Source organism: Polistes dominula, unplaced genomic scaffold (genome assembly GCF_049000335.1).
Source record: "Polistes dominula isolate Pdom_NZ unplaced genomic scaffold, Pdom_raw_medaka contig_16, whole genome shotgun sequence".
NCBI lineage: Eukaryota > Metazoa > Arthropoda > Insecta > Hymenoptera > Vespidae > Polistes > Polistes dominula.
In genome coordinates, this window is record NW_028301040.1 from 5,118,324 (window position 1) to 5,142,447 (window position 24,124).

At 30.3% G+C, this 24,124-nt stretch overlaps 2 protein-coding genes across 2 annotated transcripts in view; one reads left to right on the top strand and one right to left on the bottom strand.

The window, feature by feature from the left end:
* The window catches only part of Sema1a (semaphorin 1a), a 223,821-nt gene extending 213,135 nt beyond the window's left edge, over nucleotides 1-10,686 (top strand). Inside the window, exon 10 of the mRNA XM_015320690.2 lies at nucleotides 40-10,686. Within this exon, the coding sequence (XP_015176176.1) occupies nucleotides 40-310 (271 nt within the window). The 3' untranslated portion in view covers nucleotides 311-10,686. The remainder of the gene's footprint in view (nucleotides 1-39) is intronic.
* Nucleotides 10,450-24,124, bottom strand: part of LOC107066232 (inactive tyrosine-protein kinase 7) — a 53,165-nt gene continuing 39,490 nt past the window's right edge. Inside the window, exons 3-9 of the mRNA XM_089174681.1 lie at nucleotides 21,667-21,790; nucleotides 20,671-21,104; nucleotides 20,201-20,497; nucleotides 19,547-20,109; nucleotides 19,131-19,407; nucleotides 18,873-19,058; nucleotides 10,450-18,790 (exon numbers count right to left, since the gene is read on the bottom strand). Of these exons, the coding sequence (XP_089030807.1) occupies nucleotides 17,742-18,790; nucleotides 18,873-19,058; nucleotides 19,131-19,407; nucleotides 19,547-20,109; nucleotides 20,201-20,497; nucleotides 20,671-21,104; nucleotides 21,667-21,790 (2,930 nt within the window). The 3' untranslated portion in view covers nucleotides 10,450-17,741. The remainder of the gene's footprint in view (nucleotides 18,791-18,872; nucleotides 19,059-19,130; nucleotides 19,408-19,546; nucleotides 20,110-20,200; nucleotides 20,498-20,670; nucleotides 21,105-21,666; nucleotides 21,791-24,124) is intronic.

Genomic DNA, 24,124 nt, shown 5'->3' on the forward strand with positions numbered 1-24,124 from the left:
ATACATAACAATTAATAAAATATTGTATTCGATTATCAGGTTAGCACCGGAGCCAAAGTTACTGCCACAAGAAGAAGTTACGTACGCGGAACCCGTCCTGGTTCCCCAACCATCGAAGATGCATTCGCCAAAGGGGACCATGAGGAAGCCACCGCCAACGCCAACGGAAACTCTCTTCCAGTTTCCAGACGGTTATGGTTTCCGTGGTCCGCGGGATAACTTTGGTACCCTTCGTTCCCATCAAGGGGACGCGTATCGTCGGAACGACGGGTTCGCGACGACGCGTAGCGTCAAAAAGGTTTATCTTTGAGAAACGAGCGAGGAGGGAGGTGGCCGTCACCGGAGCTTAGGACGGCCAACACGGATTCGTCACAACGCGGGCTCAGCAAGTAGAAGTAGTCGCGCTGTGACGGCCTCAGGGGGACAGTCCACTCGTGAGTTAGCTGGCCCGAGGGCACTCGAGTCGCCTTCGCCAACCTCCAACGTCTCCTCGAGTTCCCCCTCCCCTCCCTCCTCGTCGCCGTCGCCAACCCTCGTACCGATCGCGATGAGTGGTGGATCGCCACCACCGCCAACCCTAACGCCACCCTGCAGTTTCATCTATCGATCATAGTCGTCGATTATTCCCACGGCTATTGCGATACCTTTGACGCTCTGCTTCTACCCTCCTCCCTATCCTGGGGAGGACAGGATACCTTCTTAATCGACAGTCCTACTGCGCGTTCCCAATATGTATAATAGAGACTCACGGAAAAGTCTGATGCCCAATGTGGATGTTTGTGTGATTGTGTGTACTAAGTATGAACAAGAGCGAATGATTGAACAAGAGAGATTGAATTTCCTCTTATTTTAATTTTGTTCATTTATTTTTCATCGATGCCACGATGCCATTTTGTTTTATCCTCTAAAATGTTATTACGAGGAAAAAAGCTTCTACGATTATTCTATCAGGTTAAGGGTTACCAATTGACCTTTTCGCTGGTGTTAATAAAGACCATTTGATATTGTGGTCACTCTGTTGAAATAACTTGAAGAAATGTATTTTGTTTTTTTCTCTGTTCAAAAGTATTTCGATACAGCGAAAGGGTTAATCTATTAGGCTTATAAATTCAGCTATTCCAAGTTATTCAAACGTTCCTCATACGATCAATGAATGATTCACGTTGTTGCTTTAACTTGGATTAGGTGATCCGAGTTGTGTTTAGGTTTATCAATTAGGCGATTGGTGAGTATCGTTTGGAAAACTTAAACTATCGAGGCTCGCCCAGCTCGAGTCATGCAGCCGAACATGGTGTGATGCTTCTGTTTTTTCACTACTTTTTGCTCGATATATATATATTAAAACGAATCTCGCCAATTTTTCTTTTTTTTACGATAGATTAGTATTTCACTTTGTAATAATCGAGACCCCCTTTTGAGAGTGATTGTTAATGAAGTATGCATGCAAAAGTACGAAAGTGAGAAAGTGAGAAAGAATATACTGTGAAATATTTTAATTTTAGGAGTTGTACGATTAACGAATCGTAGTTCTTTAGTGTGGCACTGTTTTACAGAAACTTTGAATAAAAAAAAAAGAAAATGGAATACCGCGAAATTGATTAGAAATTTCGCGCATATAAATGAATAAACAAGAAAATAAATCAATTAAAAAATGAACATAAGGGTTGGGGATAGGTTAAAAGTGTTCTAACGAAATCAGGCTCGATTAAGAAACAAAACAAAAAAATAGTGCGAACTTAATTTCCACTTTTTTTGAAAGAAAAAAACATTGTCTATCACTGAGTGATTGTAAAACTGTGCGCCATTTAGTATTACGACAAGGCTTTTTTCGTAAAGTCAATTAAAAAGTGTGTGGAAGATAAAATAGAAAACGGTGGTGAAAAGTTGAGGAGAAAGAAGAAAAGGGGAGGATGATGACGAGAAAAAGAAGATAAAGATAATGAAAGAAAGAAATATAGAAAAGGAAGGAAAGAAGAAAAGATAAGAAAATAAAAAAGGTGACTATCTTTAGGCTCATCATGCAATTTTTCTAACGTTGAAATATTTAATGCATGTGATCGATAGTGCCATTAATATACAGTGACTCCCTAAAATATTTGGACACTGTTACACGACCAACTTTATGGTTTCCTAATTCAATTAGGAATTTCATTAGGAAAAGGAATCCTCTAACCAAAAAAAAAACACACCTAATCAGAAGGGTCGTTTGACAAATAACCGGATATATGAAACCAAAAAATTGAATCGTGTCAGGGTGTAGAAATATTTTTAGGAATCATTGTATCTCTAGGTCAACTATCTTAAAGTGCTTCTTATTTCAGTGTGTTTAGAGGTAAACGAGTATGTGATATATTATATAAAATGAAATGTTTTTCTAGGCATTGGAAGAGAGAATGAGAAGAGTGAACGAAAGAGAGAGAGAGAGAAAGAGTAAGCGAGAGAAAGAGAAAATAAAAAGAAAATATTCGATTAAATTCGAATATATAAAAGAGAGACGAGGAAAGAAGGATAATTCATTTTTGTTCGCAATTATTCAAAAAAAAAAAAGTTCAATTCGATTATATTATTATCTATAATTTGATTACACTATCTTCTATATATATATATATATATATATATATATATATATATATATATATATATATATATGATTATATTTATATAAATAATACATATATACATATATTCGAGTTAGAAGACAAAAGGAAAAGGGGTGGTGTAGGAACTCGTAAAGTTTTCTTCGATCTAACCAGAAATGCATTTGACGTTCGAGTTGAATACACCTACTTAAACACACATATACGTTTCTATACATATATATATATATATATATATATATATATATATATATATATGTATTGAATATATTATATATGTATATAGAAAGAGAGACTGACGTTTTCCCAAAGTCGAGAGGAAAGCTTTTATTTATCCTTTTGTGAAATAACAATGGTTAAGGATGAGAGATGGCCTACCATTATTCGTTTCATGAACTTTGGAAAATGCGAACAATGAATCCTCGACTCAGCCGTCTGTAACTTTTGACACGCACACGACACACGAAAACACGAAAATACGAAATACCGAACGAGAAAGGGAAAGGAAAATGGCGAGGAAAAAAACAAAGTGAAAGACAGGAAGAAAAACAGAAAGAGATAGAGAGAGAGATAGAGAGAGAGATAGAGAGAGAGAGAAAGAGAAAGAGAGAGAGAGAGAGAGAGAGAAAATGAGAAAGGTAGACAACAAATGTTAGTTGTTGTTTATTAGGATACGCTAATTATTATTAAATTATTTTATTCGTTGATCGACGTTCGTTGATTAGAAGAGCACCGGGACTCGCCCAGAAATAAACGAGGATTATTAAAAAAAAAAAAAAAAAAGAAAAGAAAAAAGTAAATTAATATTTTTTAAAAGCTCCCCGCGCGATATAAGAAAGGAATTAAAAATAAATAAATAAATAAGGAAGATTTAAACAAAATGGAGAAATGCACACACTACCCAAAAAAAAAAAAACGGTAAGACTGAAAGAGCCCTTGGGCGAGCCTAGAACCATTCTTCGTTGTTCTTTATGAAGATGAGAACCGTTTAAAGAAATATTTAAAGATAAAAATAAAAATAAAAAAATGACCGAAGAAAAGAAATATAAAAAAAAAAAAATGAAACGAGAAAGAGAAAGAGATGAACGAATGAAAATGTATTAAAAGACGAAAAAGGAAAAAACAAAATGGACATTTTGATTTTTATCGACAGTACAAATTCCATCGCATTTCTTGTTATTATAAATTTCTAATTAAAAAAATGATAAAAAGTAAAAAGCTTCACTTAGAAATTTCACGTTTGGATCGTCGTATTTTTACGCATATTTTTATTGCCATGTTTGAAAAAGGATCGAAGTTATTACAGTAAAATAATTAACCCTTTGAGTGCTGATTACTTTTAACTGAAATGTTTTATAGAAACGAAATTATATTTAAAAATTATATTTAATAATTAAAGTTTTTTTTCTGAATATAATTTCATTAATTAATATAAACGTTACATTATTTTATATTAATATTACCAAACACACGTATATGCGTCTATAGTACTCCAAGGGTTAAAGATGGATTTATCTCTTATCACTTTTTTGTTTTTTGTTTTTTTTTTTATTAATTCGCAGTAATAATGTGAAGCATTTTCAAGGGGAAGAGACAAACTCCTTTTAATTAATCTTCTAACTTTGTTAATTGCATTTATTTTTATTTCTTATATCTCATATTAATAATATTTCATTCCTGTACAAATTTTTACGGTTATGTTAAAGAAAGATTGTGAAAGGGATTGTTAATTTGTATCTTCAACTTTTATATAGTCTCATATATTTATTACGAATCATCATAAAATCGATTCGATATGCAATTTAAATTAGCTAGTAAAATTATACGTGATAATCCAATATAAAACACAAGAACATTTTGTAGAAAGTCAAATTTGTTATACGTTGATTATACCAACACATATCGCAGAAATTCAATGAAAGAAAATGAACATTAAAATATAAACGATGATCCTAATCCTATCGTGAAATGACCATTGTTAGACTTCGAACGAATGAGAAAGAAAAAAAAATGGAAATAGAAAGAAAGAAAGAAAGAAAGAAAGAGAAAAAATAAATCCGAAAGTTGTTTGTAAGCATTTCGCATGACACCCGCGCGACTTATCCCGCGTGATTACAAAGCTGCCATAAATAGAGAAGAAGAAAAAAAAAAAAGAAGAGAAAATAAACAAAACAAAACAAAAATAAAATAAAATAAAAAAGAAAGAAGCAAAAAGTAAAATCAAGACGAAAACATTTTTAAAACAAAAATTTAAAATAGAAAAAGTATCGAAATAAAATTGATCCGATATCTTTGCTCTGATTATTGTTAAAAAAAATAAAATAAAATAAAAAACACACACGCTGTTATAAATGCCAAGTGACTTCAAATTGTCTCAATGAATTTACAGGTGTGTTAGATGTAGTTTTAAAAAAATACTTTTTTCTACGCTAATTTTGCGTAAATAAACAAAAAAAAACTACCACCAACTCATAACCACTAACACCACCACCACCGCCACCACCACTACGACGACGACGACGACGATTAATCTTTTTCTATATAAGTTTTTTATTAAAAATATATATTAAAATATATATATAGATATATAAAAAAAACCCACACATTAAATATTTAACTATTAATATACGTAGATTGGGAGTGTGTGTGTGTGTGAAAAAAGAGGAAGGATCAATGAGGATTAAAAGTAGAACAAGTTCTTCGGGTATGGTCTAAATAGTGTTTGATTGTTGTTTTTTTAGCTGCATTTAATCTTTTTTTTTTTTTTTGCATAGAAATAATGAAAACAAGTAAGAGAGAGGGATGACAAAGATGAAAAACTAATAGAAAAAAAATGAGAAGAACAAAATGGAGAGTATTGTAAAAGAAGACTCAGGCACGATACCAAAGACATATTAATATTACAAAAAACAAAAAACTGGACATCGTTGGTCTCATTGTGATGGTTGCTCGTTAATTAGAGGCGCACAAATGCTCTATTTCCGTTTTATCGAATTAAAATAGAATGAGAGAGAAAGTCAGAAAGAAATAGAAAGAGTAAGAAAAAGAAAGGAAAAAGTGAGATTATAAATAAAGAAATGTGTGGAAATCCTTTAGCAAAGAAAAAATACAAACAAAAACAACGTATGAAATATAAAACAATAAAAATGAGAGACACGTAAAATAAATAAATAAAATATACTACTCGCAAAATCGGTCAAATATCTCATTCGAAATATAAAAAAAAAAAAAAATGGTAAACAAATTATTCCAATAATCATCATCCGATACAGCCATATACTACACACACACACACATATATATAATTAAGCACAAACAAAAATCTACACACATCACTGATAAAACACACACACACAACCACACTCATTTACACAGACGTTGTATTTTGTCTGCTGGGTGTAAATATTATTACTCGCGATTTAGGGATCTATTATTACGATGATTGCGCTAAAAATATTGAAATTTAGTAATGCATGAAAAAAAAAATGTAGAAACGAAAATAAGATGAAAGGAAAAAAAAATTATAATATAATAATAATAATAATTATTATAATAATATTAATTATATTAATAATAATTATATTAATAATAATAATATTTAATATATTAATAACTATAATATTAAATATATTATTAATGATAATAATAATAATAATAATATAATATATTAAATAATAAATAATAATTATATTATTAAATAATAATAACAAAATAATAATAATAATAATAATAATAATAATAATAATAATGAGAGAGAGAGCACACCCGTGTGTCACGACGGACATATTTTTCAAAATAAATGAAAAGAAAAAAAAATTAAATACACATACATACATAAATACATGCATACATACGTACATACGTAGTGATAACTCGCTCATTGTTCAGAGAAAAATAAAAAAAATAAAAATAATAAAAAACAAGAATTTATGAAGATGAAATTAAAGAGAGAAAAATAAAAAATAATAAGATGAAAGGGTGAAAGAAAGAGATAGAAAAAAAAACTTATGATATTATTGTTCAGCATTGGATGCTACAGAGTAAAGAATAAATACTAATAAAAGAAAAATAGAGAGAGAAAGAGAGCGAGAAAGAGAAAGAGAGAGAGAGAGTTTGAAAAAGGAAGGTGGAAAAGAATTTTATATAATGTGTGTTCAAGATGCTCGTACGTTCATGTTGTTTAAGCCAATAAGGAACGGATTCCATCCAAAAATGACGAGACGAGACAAGGACAAAAAAAAAACAAATATAAAAAAACGAGTTACGACTGCGTATTTTAGTTTCTTTTTTCTTTTTTTTTCTTTTTTTCTTTTTGGTAATGCGAAAATTGTCCCCCTTTTTTCTGGTTGTTTGTGAATTTTTTTTTTTATTTCTATTCTTCTTTTTTTTTCTTCTTTCCTTCTTCTTGCATTTCATGAGGAAGAGAATCTAAGGACCTAAAGAATGTTTAAAAAAAAAAATAAAATAAAAATAATAATAATAATTAAAGAAAGGAAAAAATATATAAAAGAGAATCGTTGAATGTTTTAGTAAAAAAGAAAAAAATAATAATAATTACGCGAATTCATGCATTATTTCATTTCAAATGGTGTGTCAAATACTTTTTACTGCTTGCACAAAATTTTTCTGTTTTACAATGTGTCATTTAAAAATAAAATGAAAGATAAAATGAAAGATGAGCAAAGAGAAAATAAAATAACATACAGAGAATTATTCATGTTATGTGAATTATAAAGAAAGATGCAAAACAAATAGGGTGGGAAAGGAAGAAAGAGATAGAGAGATAAACAAAAAATACGATAAAATGGAAAATAGTTAAACGCGAGAATAAAAAAAAAAAGTGGTCTCCTTGTTCGAATTTTGATGGAGATTGCTAGAAAATGAATGAAGAAGAAGAAGAAAAAGAGAAAAAAAATAAACAACAACAACTGTGTGCGTGAGCATGAGAAAGTGTGGAGAGAGAGAGAGTGATGAGAGTTATGAGAGTGAGAGAGGAGTTTGATGAATCAAGTTAAGTTACACGAATAAAATATTAGTATATAATGGTATAAATATATATATAAATATATATATAAATATAAATCTATATATATATATATATATATATATATATATATATATATATATATATATATATATATATTTATATATTTATATATATATATAGAACGCTTCAAACATATATTAATGATATATTATAACTTTTTATAAATATATTTTTTCGTCGAAGTCTAGCCTAGTTGGAATAACATAAAAAAAACACACAATTACAAACTATTAATTTATCCGATTTTATTATACATATATGTATGTATATATATATATATATATATGTATAATGAAGTATATATATATATATATATATGTATCATTAAGGAACTAGCAGTTATAATAATAATAATATTAATAATATAATTAATAATAATAATAATAATAATAATAATAATAATAATAATAATAATAATAATATTAATAATAATAATTCGAAAAAAAACTTTAGGAATCATAGTTATATAATAAATATATACAAAGTACGCGAGAAGTTGTACGAAAATAAAAGAAACAAAAAAAAAAATAAAAAAACACTTGTAACGAGAGTTATGGGGCGTTGTAACGAGATTGAATAATTAGTACCTAAAAAACAACAAATATTTCTACAAAATGAAAAAGGAGAAGTTTAATAATAATGTGGATCGATGATTATTTATAATATTCCTGACAAATTGGGGAAACAAGCCATTTTTTTTGACGATTAATTCACGATCTCACATTTTTTCTCTTTTTTCGTTTTTTTTCCTCTTCTTTCTTTACGTTAACTCGTAACGTTTTCTAAAGAAAATGAAAATGAACAAGAAATAAATCCTAACACTAAAAATTTCTTCAATCGGTATTCTCACACGTTGAAGAATGGTGAGAAATGTTTTTACGAAATATTTCCGTTTGAGGTAAGCTCGTAATAACAAATTGTTAAAGCGATTAACACGTGCGTCTTATTTCTTTTTTCTCTAAAAAGACAGAAAGAGAAAGAGAAATGAAATATTTCGAGACGGACTTTCTAAATGATTTTAAAAAAAAGAAAAGAAGTAAAATTAAGTAAAATAAAATAAAACCCAGCACGTTAGAGTTTGGGTACTCGTTACATTGTAAAATGGGTAAGTAAGAATAATTTAATGATACTAATATTATTAATAATAATAATAATAATAATAATAATAATAATAATAATAATAATAATAATAATAATAAGAATAAGAATACTAATGATAATGGTATTAATAACGGTATTATTACATAATGATAATAATAGTAATCATAAAGATTAATAAAATAATAATATTAATTAATAACGATGATTAATGATAAATGACATTAGTTATTAAGAGAAGATTTATAAAGAAAAAAAATGATAAACAACACAACACTATACCATATTTATCAACGATAAAAAGAAAAAAAAGTTAATGAAAAAAAATTGTATTTAAATAACTACACGTATTTTGCTTCTTCCTAATACAGTGCCGTTTACGCTATTTTTTACTGTAATTAGAATTCGGCTGTACCGTATGAAAAAAACAAAAAACAAAAAAAGAAAAATATGAAAGACAAGAAGATGGCGAGTGATGTTGGTAAGAAAATTTCTTTCTTCAAGAAGAAATACACAACCCTGACGCGATGACGTCCTACATTGCGTTGGATGGGGTGAAAAAAATAAAAGAAAAAAAAAATAAAATTAAAATATATACAGATTGTCGCTCGGCCAAACGTATTATTAATGCTAAAAAAAAAAAAAAAAAAAAAAAAAACATGTCTCTCTTTTTGATAACCGGATAAGACGCCCAAGCGTGTGCTATAACCGCGAAAATGAATTTTCTTACGAAGAAAATGATGATGGGATTCCCCGTCGTCATCGAGGGGTTCGTTGGTTAAAAAAATTTCAGAAGAATGTGATCCACATTTGTGTACACGTTGTGGTGTGTGCGTGTAGTATGTGCATGAATGTGTATATAAAAAAAAATAGTGTCGATTGTGTCGTCATTGTTGTGTTGTCAAATTCGAATTGAAACTAAAAAAAAAAATACAAAATATGTTGTTCGACACTCCTCTTCTTCAGCTTTCGCGCTTTCTGTTCGATGTCCTTGTTCGAACGGCTATACTTGCTTTTTTTTTTAACTACCACTCCCTTCTTGCTTTTGATTTGTTATTTCATCGAAGGAATAAACAAACAAAAAATAAAATAAAATAAAATAAACAACAAGAAAATTCATACAACCACCCGTTATTTGTGTACTAAATACTAAACAATGTGTATCATCAGCTACAGAATATACTTAAGAAATAAAAAAATAAAATAAATACCTAATTAAAAATAATTAATATACTATGATACGACGATGATAACGACGAAGAGACATGACGATGCTGATTTGTGTGTAAAACGTGTGTACTTTTACGTGTATATACGCGTACGCGTGTGTGCGTGCATACGTATGTGCGTGCGTGAGTATAAAAAGAATAAAATTTTTGAAAAAAACGTCAAAGTTAGTGTGTTGCGTGTTGTGCGATGATAATGATAGTTCTGTCTATATGTGTGTATATGTGTTTGTGTGTATGAGAAGAACACAGGTGTAAATGCGCGGAGATGCGATTGGGCGTTTCACGGTGTGTTAGTGGATTGTTATTATTGTAAAGGGAAAAACGATCGTGCGAGTTACCGTAATTTGTATAATAAATTACACAAAAAGAGACGAGAGAGAAAGAACGAGAGAAAATGCGAGAGAGAGAGAGAGAGAGAGAGAGAGAGAGAGAGAGTGAAAGTCACGAAGATGAAAATACCGTTTTCTTCGTTCGTGAAAAACAAAAAAAAAAAAACAAAAAAAAAATAAAACGCGAATCCTAGTATTTAATATCACGTTCAAAAGGATATACATATGTATAAATAGACGAGAAGAGCACACACGTATACACGTATATATCGATGAGAATGATATGTGTGAACAAAATTAGGCGTGAGAATTAACAAACAAAACAAAGAGATAAACAAAAAAGTGAGAAGAAAACAAGGATAATTAAAAATTATAAGAAAAAAAAATACTGAAGAACGATATTGTAGTTGATTAACAACAAGTAGGCTGATGATATGAGTAGTGACAACGGCACGTTTAAATATTTAACAAAAAAAAAAAAAAAATAATAATAAACGAACCGATTAATAAATGAAAAAAAAGAAAAATGAAAAAGAAAAAAATATTACCTTAACGATTAATTTAAAATGAAATAAAATAAAGTAAAAATAAAAGTAAAAGTAAAAGTAAAAGTAAAAGTAAAAGTAAAAGTAAAAGTAAAAAGTAAAAATAAAAAAATAAATAAATATCATAACGCGAATAAAAAAAAAGGTACAGTAGTAGTGATTTACTATTGGCTGATACGTAGTGTGAATGCAGATTATAGGAAAAGCATGCTGGCGAGGAGAGCTTCTTAAATGGATTTTAACGAGTGCTATGATTATGATAATGACTATGATAATGATGATTAAGTATATGAAAGATGAGAGAAACGTTTTATGCACGTGAAGAAATTTCTCCGCTTCTCAATCGTACGTACATTTTTTTTTTTCAATGAATTTCGTTTTAAATCTGATGGTCGGTTGGAAAAATTTGGTGTGGGTGGGGTTTAAAAAAAAAAATATTTCGTAGTTTCAATCACATTTTTCATTGATTAATAAATTTTGTAGTTAACGACGAACCCCATTTATAAATTAATCGTCAACATTAATCGGGGGTTTATTTTTTTTTTTATTTTATCTTTTTTTTTTTGACGATTTTGGATGACAGGTGAAGTTTTATAATATCGAACAAAAATTTGTGTCGATGAAATAAAAAAAAAATGTATAAAATCTAACGTGACGATTGGGTAAGGGAGAATAGAGAGAAAGATAGAGTGAAAATAAAAAGGGGAAAAAATGTGTATGAGGACGAATGAGAACGAAAGAGAACATTGGAAGAAAGAGGGTAAATGGAATGTATGGGGTGCATGAGAAAGAGAAAATGAGAGAAAGAAAGAGACGAATGAGTGAAATGAAGCGATCGTTGATTCGGAAAGTCACTTAGCCAGCAGACTGCTGTTCATAGTGCCCTGTTATAGTGGGTTCTCTAGGCAGAGTGGCAGAGACTCGTTAATAGACGCGACAAGGTGAACAAAAAAAAAATAAAAGAAGAAGAAAATTGATTGACGAACGTATGTCATTAGGAATCGTTCTCGATAAAAGGAAAAAGAAAAAGAAAAAAATGAAAGAAAAGAGAAGAATAAAATGAAGAAGTGGCAATTTTTTGAAAATGAACCTAAAACAGAAAGTATCCGATATAAAACGTCAATGATGACGATGAAGCTTCGGAATTTTTCGGAAACTCATCTTCGGGGATGATATTTTCAGATTTCTAATGACGAATAATTGGTAATTGGATGATAAGATGTTATCGAGAAATTTAGGGGTCGATTAACGATGGCTACTCCGCCCACTGCCCACGGGACCCTAATCTATTTTTCAGAATACGCTATTGTAATTATATTACTATATGATAACATTTAAAAAACAAAATGAAAAAAAAACTAAAAGCATAAAAAATACTTTGTAATATTGTTTATCATTATTATTATTATTATTATTATTATTATTATTATTATTATTATTATTATTATTATTACGAAAATTCCGACTATTATATTATATTATTTAGAATGTTAATAATCTATATTTAAACGATAATTATTATCGCATTAATACGATTACCAATTATATTTAGTAATATTAGAGAGTGAGGCTGCATATTATATTAATGAATTAAGTATACTAAGTAATATGAATTAAATATAATTCTCTCAATTAAAATTTATATATATTTATATATTATTATATATATATATATATATATAAATATATAAATACATATAAATATTATCTACGGACATACTCTTTGCGTCGATGCGTTGATAATGATAACTTTTTTTATATGTATATATATACATGTATATATACATACATACATATATATACATACATATATCTAGCCGTTGATTTTAGAGATATCGGATCACTGTACGACTGCCTCTGACTCGATTCTTTTCTGGGCGCTACTTAGTCGGCGTATTTTCCTTTTATATATATATATATATATATATATATATATATATATATATATATATATATATATATATATTCTTTCAGCCCCCCACCCATTGTTTTTTCTTACTCTTAACTTTACTTTCACCCGATTTTACATTAAAACGACTACGTTATTTTATATATCGTAATAGGTTTAGACTGTACCATGAAATTACGTAAAAATAAATTTGATTAGGTAATATATACAACTTTTTTCTCTTCTTACCTGTATTTCTCTTCTTTTCCTCATCTTTCAATCCTAAATATGGCGGAATATATATTCTGACGATGAATTATTCAACGTGTAAGAATACAGCCTTATTTTTAATAAAATTGTGTCTCATTATTTGTAATTTAATTTAATTTATTTTACTAATAAGAGATTCACGATTGTAATGGAATAAATTGCAATAAATTATACTCTGCTCTTTTTTCTGTAACTGTAAAGTTTGGATGTGATAACACTTATCATTTAATAATAATAATCATCATACAAGTATTAGAAATAATAATAGTAGTAATAATAATGAATAATAAAGTAAGATAATTTTTATAGTTTGAATTTGAATTGAATTTTTTCAATTTTATAATATATTAATAATCATGATGACGTATTTTAAAAATTAAATTAATTTTTTGAGAATAGAGAGTGAAAAAAATATAATTTTACGCATTAGTTATTATAAAATCAAGGGAACAGTTTGTTAGATGGAAATGGACTAATTGTAGAAATTGTAGAAATAAATAAATACTAAACTGCATAAAAGACCAAAAAAAAAATATTTATAATTTATATTTGAATGTAAAATAATTCCAGTGAATTTTCAAAGCAAGATTTTTCTGAAAAACTGTGACTTAAGATTAAAAATTAAAAACAATTAGAAATATTACAATAAAAAAGGAGGGATGGATGGATGGATGATAATACATAAATATATGTATATAATATATATATAATATATATAATATATATATACCTTTCGTTTCTCCTTCTTTATTTTTATTTAATCGTAGCACATATTATTCCAAAAATTTTGAGAGTACGACGTAGATAAAAAAGTACAAATATTTACAAAATACTGTAAAAAAGAAATAGATTCCGAGCGCCTAAGGATATGAAAGGTTTTGTGTATAAATCGCAGGGGTTATTATTCGCTGCTGTTTTTTTTTCTTTTTCTTACTTTTTACTTTTTTTTTACTCGACACGTCACCGTACATGACTAGATATTAGGATTAGGCATAGATAGGTCGTTTTATCTTTTGCTTTAAGACGATGCGACGACGATAGGGTGATCATCTTTTTTTCATTAAACAGCTTTTTTTTTCTCTTCTAAAAAAATGATATGAACGTACGGTTTTTTTTTTTTACTTTTGTAAATTTTTCTTTTTTTTCTTTTTCATTCGCTTCCTTTTCTTTTTCTTTCACACGACCTTGAAGTATACTGGGATAGTTGGGTAGATAGAATAAGGATAAGAGATCGTTGCAAGGTATGTTCCTAACATGCACTTATAATACATACAAGAATACTTCTTAGCGTTTAAATATCATTTTGAAAACATCTAGGAAGCATCTCAGAAATTGTCGACTGGAACGATCTCAAAACATTTATCTTCTTTCCATTTTTATAATTATAGTTGTTTCTTTTTTCTTTTTTTTTTTTTATACGATATTATTGAATTATTTCAAATAATAATTGATTTATCATAAAAATCATTTGACACACGAACTATTCGTGAAATATTTCAAATGAAAACGGAAGCAAGTTTTTAAGGAAGAATTCTGTTCATTTTTTTTTCTTCTTTTTTTCATGGTCGACGAAAAGTGCATTATTATTTTTTCATGTTTTTTTTTTTCCATGTTACATATATTTTTTTTCTTATTCATTGTATAGAAATTTCGCGAACGCTCACACTTATCGTTACATGATTATGACACTTTTAATATCGCATTAGATACAATTGGCAGTGTTTTTTGATACCTTGATAATTTGTATGCCTATATGCGTTAGATTAGTATGTGAATATGTATGTATGTATGTATGATACATTATGCGTTTACACGTATACAGAATCGTCCAATGAAGAGAAGGACTAAAAGCTAAAGGTTTTTTATTTTTATTTTTTTATTTTATTTTCCTATCGATTTTATCTGAATCTTATCACATCTTATCTTTTTCTTTTTTTTCCCTTAATATTTTATTTTTATTCGAACTTTGGAAAATCAATCAGATGATTGACAATAGTATTTCAAATATTGAATGCAAATCTTTACGACGAATTTCTTTTCCAATAATTCGTATAAAAAGATAAGATATTAAACGATCGATCGAACCTTTCTTTCTTTTTTTTTTTAGCGACATGTGCAATATTTAAATTAAAAACAATAACATAAAAAATCTTAATTGTTTCATTTTGTATAAATTGTATACGCAATTTGAGATTTGTTTCCTTTTTAAATCGACTATAACTGGCATAATTACCGATAGCAAGTTTATAAATTGAAATACTTAAGCATACGTAATAAAATACGTACATGATTATTATTATTATTATTATTATTATTATTATTATTATTATTATTATTATTATTATTATTATTATTTATCATAAAATTAATTATTTAACTAATTAAAGTTTTTAAACTAGAAAAGTTTACGCTGTTTTTTGTGCTATTTGTTTTTTGTTTGGCTTACTAAATTTAAATGTATAAGTTTGACATAATATATCATTGATAAGTGTAAATTAATAATACATGGTATTAAAAAATTTCAGTTTCATCGCTGTACCTTAAAAAAAAACAAATTCTAATCGACATGTGATCATCACTATCGTCCTAAACTTAAATTAATTATTTCGTTGTAAATATATGTTGTACGGTTTAAAGGCTTTTACACCATACGTTTTTAGCCAAATATTTTTTCCTTCTTATTCAACGGTAAAACAAAACAAAAATCTCACATAATTTGCGCTGGGAAATCATTTGAAAAATCTATCTACAAATATTACAAAGTAAAAAATAAAATAAAATTAAAATTATATGTATATATATATATTATAAAAAAATATCGCGTTATCGCTTAATGACGATGTAAAAAGTAATGAAAATTTATTACAATTCATTGTAAAATAAAAGAATAAAAATTAAAAAATAAGGAAACGTTAAAAAAAAAAAATCCAACTTACACAGCCGGTATATACAAGTCTGTCTCTCATTTTTGTTCTTTTTCATTTTTGTTTGTCAACAACGACGGTTACGAATGGCTAAAAATGTTACGATATAAAAGTAAATAAAAAAAAATCAAATTATATGAAGACAAGATTGCGTTCGTCGTTATAATAATTATTGCAATAACATAATGATGATATTTTTCTTAATTATTCGTGACCATATTCCTTGTGTTTCGTTTAAAAAATAATTTCGATGAAAAACGTTCGCGTCGTTTTACTTTTCTTCGATTTTTCCTATCGAGTTTACTTATCTTAAGAGTATTCGATGTAGTGATCATACCTATTATTATTATTATTATTATTATTATTATTATTATTATTATTATTATTATTATTATTATTATTATTATTATTATTATTATTATTATTACATATTGATATTTGAATACTAAGTATTGCATTTAAGTGTATAATATCGTTTACGTTTATTGGATTCGTATGGATGATTATCGTTATTATTATTATTATTTCTTTTGTTAATTATTATATTAATAATATTATTATTATTATTATTTAACCTGGACACGGTAGCATTCATTGGAGCGGACATCCTAATTAGAAATAAATATCATTACCCTTATCTAATGGACGCGACAAAAACACCGTAATACGAATAATGATTGCGAAGAGTTTTTATTTAATCAGCGACGCTCGCAATCACGCAAAACTTGCCGCCTCGATTCCGATTGGTTGGTTATAATGCATCATCGCCAGGTGTCAATTAATTCCTCCTTCAGAACGCACGGCCAACTATTCAATAGATTTTCTTTCTTTTCCTGTTACCTTTTCATATTTTCATACTTTATACTCGTTATTTCAAATATTTTACCACGTGTATACAGAATGTTATGGAAGTGAAAGATTCATTTAATTCCTTAGATTTTAAAGCTTATTCTTAATGAAAAATAATTCCCTCGTGAAAGTTCATCAAATCATTTTTTTGTTTTTTATTATGAAAAAGCTTTAAAACCTAATCGATTATTTTTTCTTATCTCGGACTTCCTGTATATTGTTAAGGATGCTCGAATGAGATGTTATCTTTTTATCATAGTGGAGGACGTATCGTTTATTTTTTAATACGACGATACCTTATTTTTTCTGACGAGTAATCAGCGAGTAAGCGTTTCCATTTACACAAAGGCCCGATGATACTATATACTTCTCAACATGCTAAAGATATATTGATCGATAATATCAAGCGTTGCGCGAGGCCTATTAATTATTAACGAGACAGTCATGATTTTTTTTATTTTTTATATCGCGATGAAGCCTATCGATCTTTGTCAAACGTACGACAGCCTTAATAGTAGTACGACGATGTGAAAACAGTAATAAAAAATGTATATTCAAAATTTTTCGAGCTTAAATACCACACTCTATTAATCGTATCTCTAAAAACATTTTCGTGTAAAGTAATTCTTTATATCAAAATAACGATATAAACGTTCAGTTATATATTATATACATTCGACGAGAAAGAACATTTAAGATCTTTGCAAATCTTGGACGATTTAGTTATTTTTTTTTCTTTTTTTATTTTTATGTTATTTCCTGTTTTCACATCGAAGCAACCATAAACACGTTCGAATCACGTCGTTTGCGCCTACACCAGCCTTACACAATTATTATCCCTATCGCAGTATTCAGTTTAATTTGGAGGCTCGTAATGTTACTTGTTTTTTCTTATCTTTTTTCTTTTCATTTTTTTTTCTTTCTTCTTCCTCTTTCATGAAGAGATGACGACAACGACAAATAACTTAGAGACAACTATCGACGACGATTTCACCTATTTTCGAGACAACCTCGTCAAAAGTTGGCCTTTCTCTAGGATCGTTCGCCCAACACTGCACCTGAAGTTCCTGTAAAGTTGGCGGTGCTGCTTTGTGTGGCTTCCACGTTAGCGTTTGAGATTTCAACTGAGCCAGCACGGATTCGTCGTTCATCTTGTTGAATGGTAACTCGCCCTGATGGAACATTTCCCATACGAGACAGGAGAATGAGTAAACGTCACTTTTGGTTGAATACTCGTCCTCGTAAACGGCTTCGTAAGGAAGCCATCTTAATGGGATCACGTGATTTCGATGTTTGGTATACTCTTGATGATAAGGTTCCTTGGTCATGCAAGGAAGAGATATCTTGATGGTGAGATTACTGGCAATCAAACAATTACGAGCTGCTATGTCCTTGTGGACTAATCGATTGTCAGCTAGGTGTTTTAAGCCTCTGGCAGCCTGATTGGACAATGACAATATCTGTGCTACCGACAGCTGCGGAGCTCGAGGTTTCGTCTCGTGCGATGGACTACTATTGTTGTCCTTTCTAGAAGCGATTAAAAATTGTTTAAGATCTCCCCAATCTGTATATTCTAAAATCATATAATCAGGTTCCTCTTCCCGACACAATCCAATCAATTTAACAACATTTTCATGATTGAGCTTGTGCAATAGATCCAAGTGTCGTTTGAATTCCTGTAAAGCTATCTCGTCCTTCGTATTGGTCAAACTTTTCACCATAACGAGACTTTCCTTATCCCCGTCCAATTGATACTTGGTCGCATAAATCTCACCAAACTCACCTCGACCCAACGGCTTAAGTTCCTTCAAATTAGTTCGCGATACAGCTATCTTGTCGTAGTTAGACTTTGATCTTTTCGATTGATTGCTACTTTGACTCTGTGCTGTATCAGCACCATCGCTTTTGTTTTGAGAATCGCGATTTTCTTTCTTCTTGTTCGTAGAATTAGCTTTGTGGGTGGTCTCCTTCAATTCCGTTTGTTCTTCTTGAACTTCACCGTTTTCTAATTTTTCTGAACAAAATAAAATTGCAAAGGAAATACAAAGTTGATTAATGTATTTGTTTTATTAAATTTGTATGTTTAAAATACATACCTTCAGCTTGTTCTTGAAGATATTGTTGCTTCCTCCTACGACGACGATAACGACAATACAGCATAAGACCAACCACAAGAACCATGTAAGCTGCAGCAGCACTAAGAGTGATAGTCACAGTCTTTGTCATCATGGAACCATCGTCTCCAGCTTCTAAATCTAAATCCGACCTATAGCTGTCGCCAGCTAAGAAGGCAAAGAAAAAGAATGGATTACTTCGAGCGTAAATAAAAAGAAAGATCAAGAAAAGGCGCATACCTTTTACATTTAACTGAACTTCTTCTCTCTTCAAACCACCACTATTCCCAGCCGTGCAACCGTACTTTCCTTCATCACCAAGATAGACTTCCTTGATGTAAAGACTTCCATTAGGAAGTACTTCGAAACGGGGATTGTCCAAATTATTCATACGGGAGTCTTTGTCCCATTGTATAGTAGGTTTAGGATCGCCTTCGGCGGCACAATGCAACATTACTGGGTAGCCTTCTATCGCTTCGGTGGGATTTTGCGGTTGAATTGTAAACTTTGGTTGCAACTGTAACACAACGAGTATTGGATATAAATTTAAAAAAATATCTTCAAAAATATCAATCTCGGATAGTTTCTATGACAACAATTCTTAACCAAAACGAATAATGAGAAAGATTAAAATTAAAATTGATTTACTCACTGACTACATCGATGTTAATCGTATGATTGATCGATCCTTGCATATTACTAGCAATACAAGTATAACGACCTTTGTCTTCTTCCAAAACCCCATTGAAATGAAGCGTCCCGTTGATATCCTGCACGTGTTTTGGAAAATCTTCCCCATTTCCTTCTTTAATCCACTTAACCGTAGGATTAGTAGCACCTTGAGCCTTGCAAGAAACTTTAGCTGTCGATCCAAGTTCTAGACGTTTGTTTACAGGTGGTGGGGAAAATTTAAGCTTTTCCTCGATGGTTAAGGTAGCAGGATCGGAGAAGATCGGTAAGAAGCCTTTGGTTTCTATCTCGCAAGCGTAGATACCTTTGTCTGATAGGTCAACACTTTTGAAGTGCAAAGTGACGTTACCGTGATGATCGGTCACCCTATGTCTCGTTGGTCCACCGGTTTCTTTTAAGGGTTCGCCATCTTTGAACCATCGAACGTGTGTAACGGGTGCTTCCATTCCAGAATAGGAACAAGTCATTGTAACTGGTTCACTTTCCATCACGCTTAAAGATTCCGGTGAACTCAGCAATGTTGGTAGAGCTAACAGAAATTAATCCATTAATTATTAAAATGAATTCAATGAATTAGGCTAATTTTAAACGATCGATGAAATGTTTAATGTCAGACTCACTTGATATAACCACTTGAACCGACATATCCGTCTCACCAGCTAAATTCTCTGCAACGCAAGTATAATTTCCATCGTCCTCGTTAATTTGAGCTTTAGCAATAATGAGGGTATTGTCCTGGACGCGAATGGGACCTGTGTCACTTATAATATGTCCCTTGGGATCTTTCCAATAAACCTTAGGAGTCGGCACACCACAGGGTTGCAAACAGCTTACTTGTAGTTCCTGATCTTCACCGACTATAGCCACTTGATTCGGTAAAGTGGGTTCGAATGATGCCGCGGAGAGATTATTCAAAGCTAAAAGAGAAATGAATGGATGGGATTAGATTGACAAATGCCGAATTATTGTATCGTCGAGATTAGATGCTTATTATGTGATTCATTTAAATGGATCTTCTACAATATGGTTCAGTATTAGAAAATTATAATATGATGAGATAAAATAATAATAATTAATTAACACATCTTACAAGCAATTTTTAATTCGACCGTGTAAGTTTGCGTAGTGTCACCCCTTTGTCCATGACAAGAATAAAATCCATTATCCCTGAGTTCAGCTACTCGTATCTGAAGGGTACCATTCTCATAAACGATCTTTTCTTCGTCCGTTTCTATCGGTCCCATGTTATTAAAAAACCACTGTACAACGTCAGCATTTTCAAAGAAACAATCAAAAACCGCTGGCTCGCCACGTTTTACAATCAAATTCTTTGGGACAAGTTTGATCGTGGCCGTGTCGTTTCCGGTAACCACCAGAGGGTAACTATCACTAATAGGGGATGAACCAGCTTCGTTTTGTGCTACGCAAGTATACATTCCACTGTCTTCTGGTACAACCTCATGTATGTACAATTTCTTTTTCTTTATTTCCAGACGATCGCTTTTTGTTAAGCTGACTTTGTTCCTAAACAAATATAATAGAAATATTTATTATAATAAAATTGTAGTAAATAGAAATTCAAATTATTGTGTACTAAAAAAGGTACCAATAAATAAAGAAAAAGAGAGAGAAAGAGATATAATTAAAAAAAAAAAATAGAAACGAAACCATTACATTAACTCTTTCCAATTATTGAGGAAAAAAATATTTAGTCGGGTAGAGGTTGGTTCATGAAAGATCGTTTGATGGACACGTTGAAACTAAGAGTGTCACCTCGTAAGTAATTCACGGTCGGTGCCATAAATGCTGGGTGTCAGTTACCAAGCAAATTAGGTTCACGTTTGCATTGTTCCAGCACCGCACACCATCATTCTCTTTCTACCTGCCTGCCTGCCTGCCTGCCTGCCTGGCTGCCTGTTACTCACTCTATCTATCTACTCTATCTGTCTTTCTCTTTCTCTCTCTTTCATTCTCTCTTTCTCTCTCTCTCTCTCTCATCGCGGCTTTTCGAGAAATTATTGGCCCCCAACGTTTATTACGCGCCGACATGTACGGCGAACGGAATAGCCAAAGTTCTATAACTAACTTGAACCAGCCGTATTTCATGTCTCCGGATCCATCGACGTGACATCGTAGCTCGACCTCACCACCGACCTGAATGGGTGATGGCAATTTTGGTTGGTGTAGTTGCACGCTTGCCTCGCTTATCCCTGTGAATCAAAATAAGAATAAAAATGTCAATTTAATTTATTCAGGAATCAATGAAACAATAAATAATATAATTATACGAATTTGTTCTTATATCTATAGAAATATAATAGTAGTATAATTAACCCTTTGAGTAGTGAATACTTGTAACTAAAATGTTTTCTAGGAACAGAATAATTTATTAATAATAAATTATATTTAATAATTAAAGTTTTTGTTCCTAAATATAATTTAGTTAATTAATATAAACATATATATTACATTATTTTACATAAATTAATATTTATGTAATAAATACTAAAATATATAGTAATAAATAATGTTAATACAAACACGTATATGTTTCGAAAGATCATGTTAGTAATTTTTACCAAACGCATATATGCGTCCATAGCACTCTAAGGGTTAAATAATCCTTTGAAATTTGTATTATTATGAAATTTGTAATATTATAATTAAACGTAAGATCAAAGTTTTTATGATTGAATCGATATTAATTTTCAAACGAATAATAAATAAGTATTGACATACAAAAAAAATAAAATTTCCATTTTATTTTGTGTGAATGGGAATGAAAATGGTTCTGGGGATCGTGTCCAATATCGCGTTAACAAGAAAATGTTCGATTTCCTCTGGACGAAAAGAAAGAAGAAGATCTAAGGCGAAATTGAAGAAGAAATAAAAGTACTACCGTAAGGAAAAGAAAATAAAAACAAAAAGAAGAAGAAGAAGAAAGAATGAAAGAAATAAAGAAAATCAGGACTGATGCCTGAGAATGTCAGCTCGATTTCGTCCTACTGTCTTTTTGCTTAAACGTGATCGAGAAGAGAAGAGAAAAGAAGACCTGAAAATGGGAATAAAACCAAACGGATGGCTAGCTACGGATTTAATCGAACTAAATAAAAGATCGGTAGCATGGTAGCACACGTAGAAGCGCAGAATCCTCTCTTCCTCTTTTCCCCTCACCACCTCGAGTACTCTTCCCACCCTCTTTCCCAACCCTACTTGCAATCGTCCATCCGTACATTTCGTTTGTCCAACCTGCGGAGTCTCTTCTCTCGACAGGGTTGCGTCTAGACGGACGCTTGCTATATAATTCCTTCAAAAAAAAAAAAAAAAAAAAAGAAAAATAACAAAAAATCAAAAGAAACAAAAGAAAACTTTCTCGCTTTTGTGACTTTTCTCTGCTTCTTTTCTTTTCGTTTCATGTTTTTAACTTTTTTCTTCGCACTTTTTATCAAATGATTTCTCACGAATTTTTTGATCATTTTCTTTTTTTTTTTTTTTTTTTTAACTTTCTCGATATATTGTCATTCGTTCGATATGATTTGTTTTATTCAAATTTGTAAATGTTGATTATAATTTTGTAAAATTATTTATAGCTGCAACTTTGTGTTTGTTTTTACACGAACCGATTGAATTCTTTCATTATATTGGACATTTGATTTATTTTCGTCTTTGTATTTTATTTAGTAAGTAATCCCTTAGCTTGTAATACATATAGATTTTCGTGTTCCGTTTAAAAAAAGGTTACGCGAACTTGATACCCTGGTTAGTAAGACGACACGAGAGTAGAAGGTTAAGGACTTGTCATCGGATGAGTTTAGGAAGATCGAAGTGACGCGTTACAACAACGTGAGGGGTTTCCTTCCTTTAATTCGAACAAGAAAATAAAAAAGTTTCTTTCTATTTTTTCTCACCTGTCATCGTCAACTTTATAAATAAATTTATTTATAATTAAAAAAAAATAACAAATAAGCTTTCATAAGTACGTAAATAATTTGTTAAAAGAAAAAGTAACGTGTATAATTTGACGGATCGTTTTATCCGAAGAACTAAGATCCATCATAAAAAGAAAAGAAAAAATAAAAGAAGATGGGAATAGAAACGAGTCTCGTTAATTACAGACGATGTATCGGGAAACTCTCTCACGAACTTCTCCTTTTCTCTTTCTCTCTCTCTCTCTCTCTCTCTCACTGTTTTTCTCTTTTTTCCAATCTTCCTTTCAGTCAAATCCTCGACGAGCACTGAATTCACGCGGAAGCAGCGTCGCACATCGATTCAGTAGATACGTTTTGAAAGAACGAGTAGAAAAAGAGAAGAAAATAGAAAGAAAGGAAAAAAAAATCACCGAGAGAAAGTACAAAACGAATGCGATGAGAATTTACTTTACATGGATGTCTGGTTACCCGTAAAATGGCGACAATGAAGTAGAAGACTATGACGTCGTCGACGAGGTAAACCACGACGACGACAACGATGAGGAAGAAGGAAAAGAAGAAGAAGAAGAAGAAGAAGAAGAAGAAAAATAAAAAGAAAAAATGGTGGGGATGATG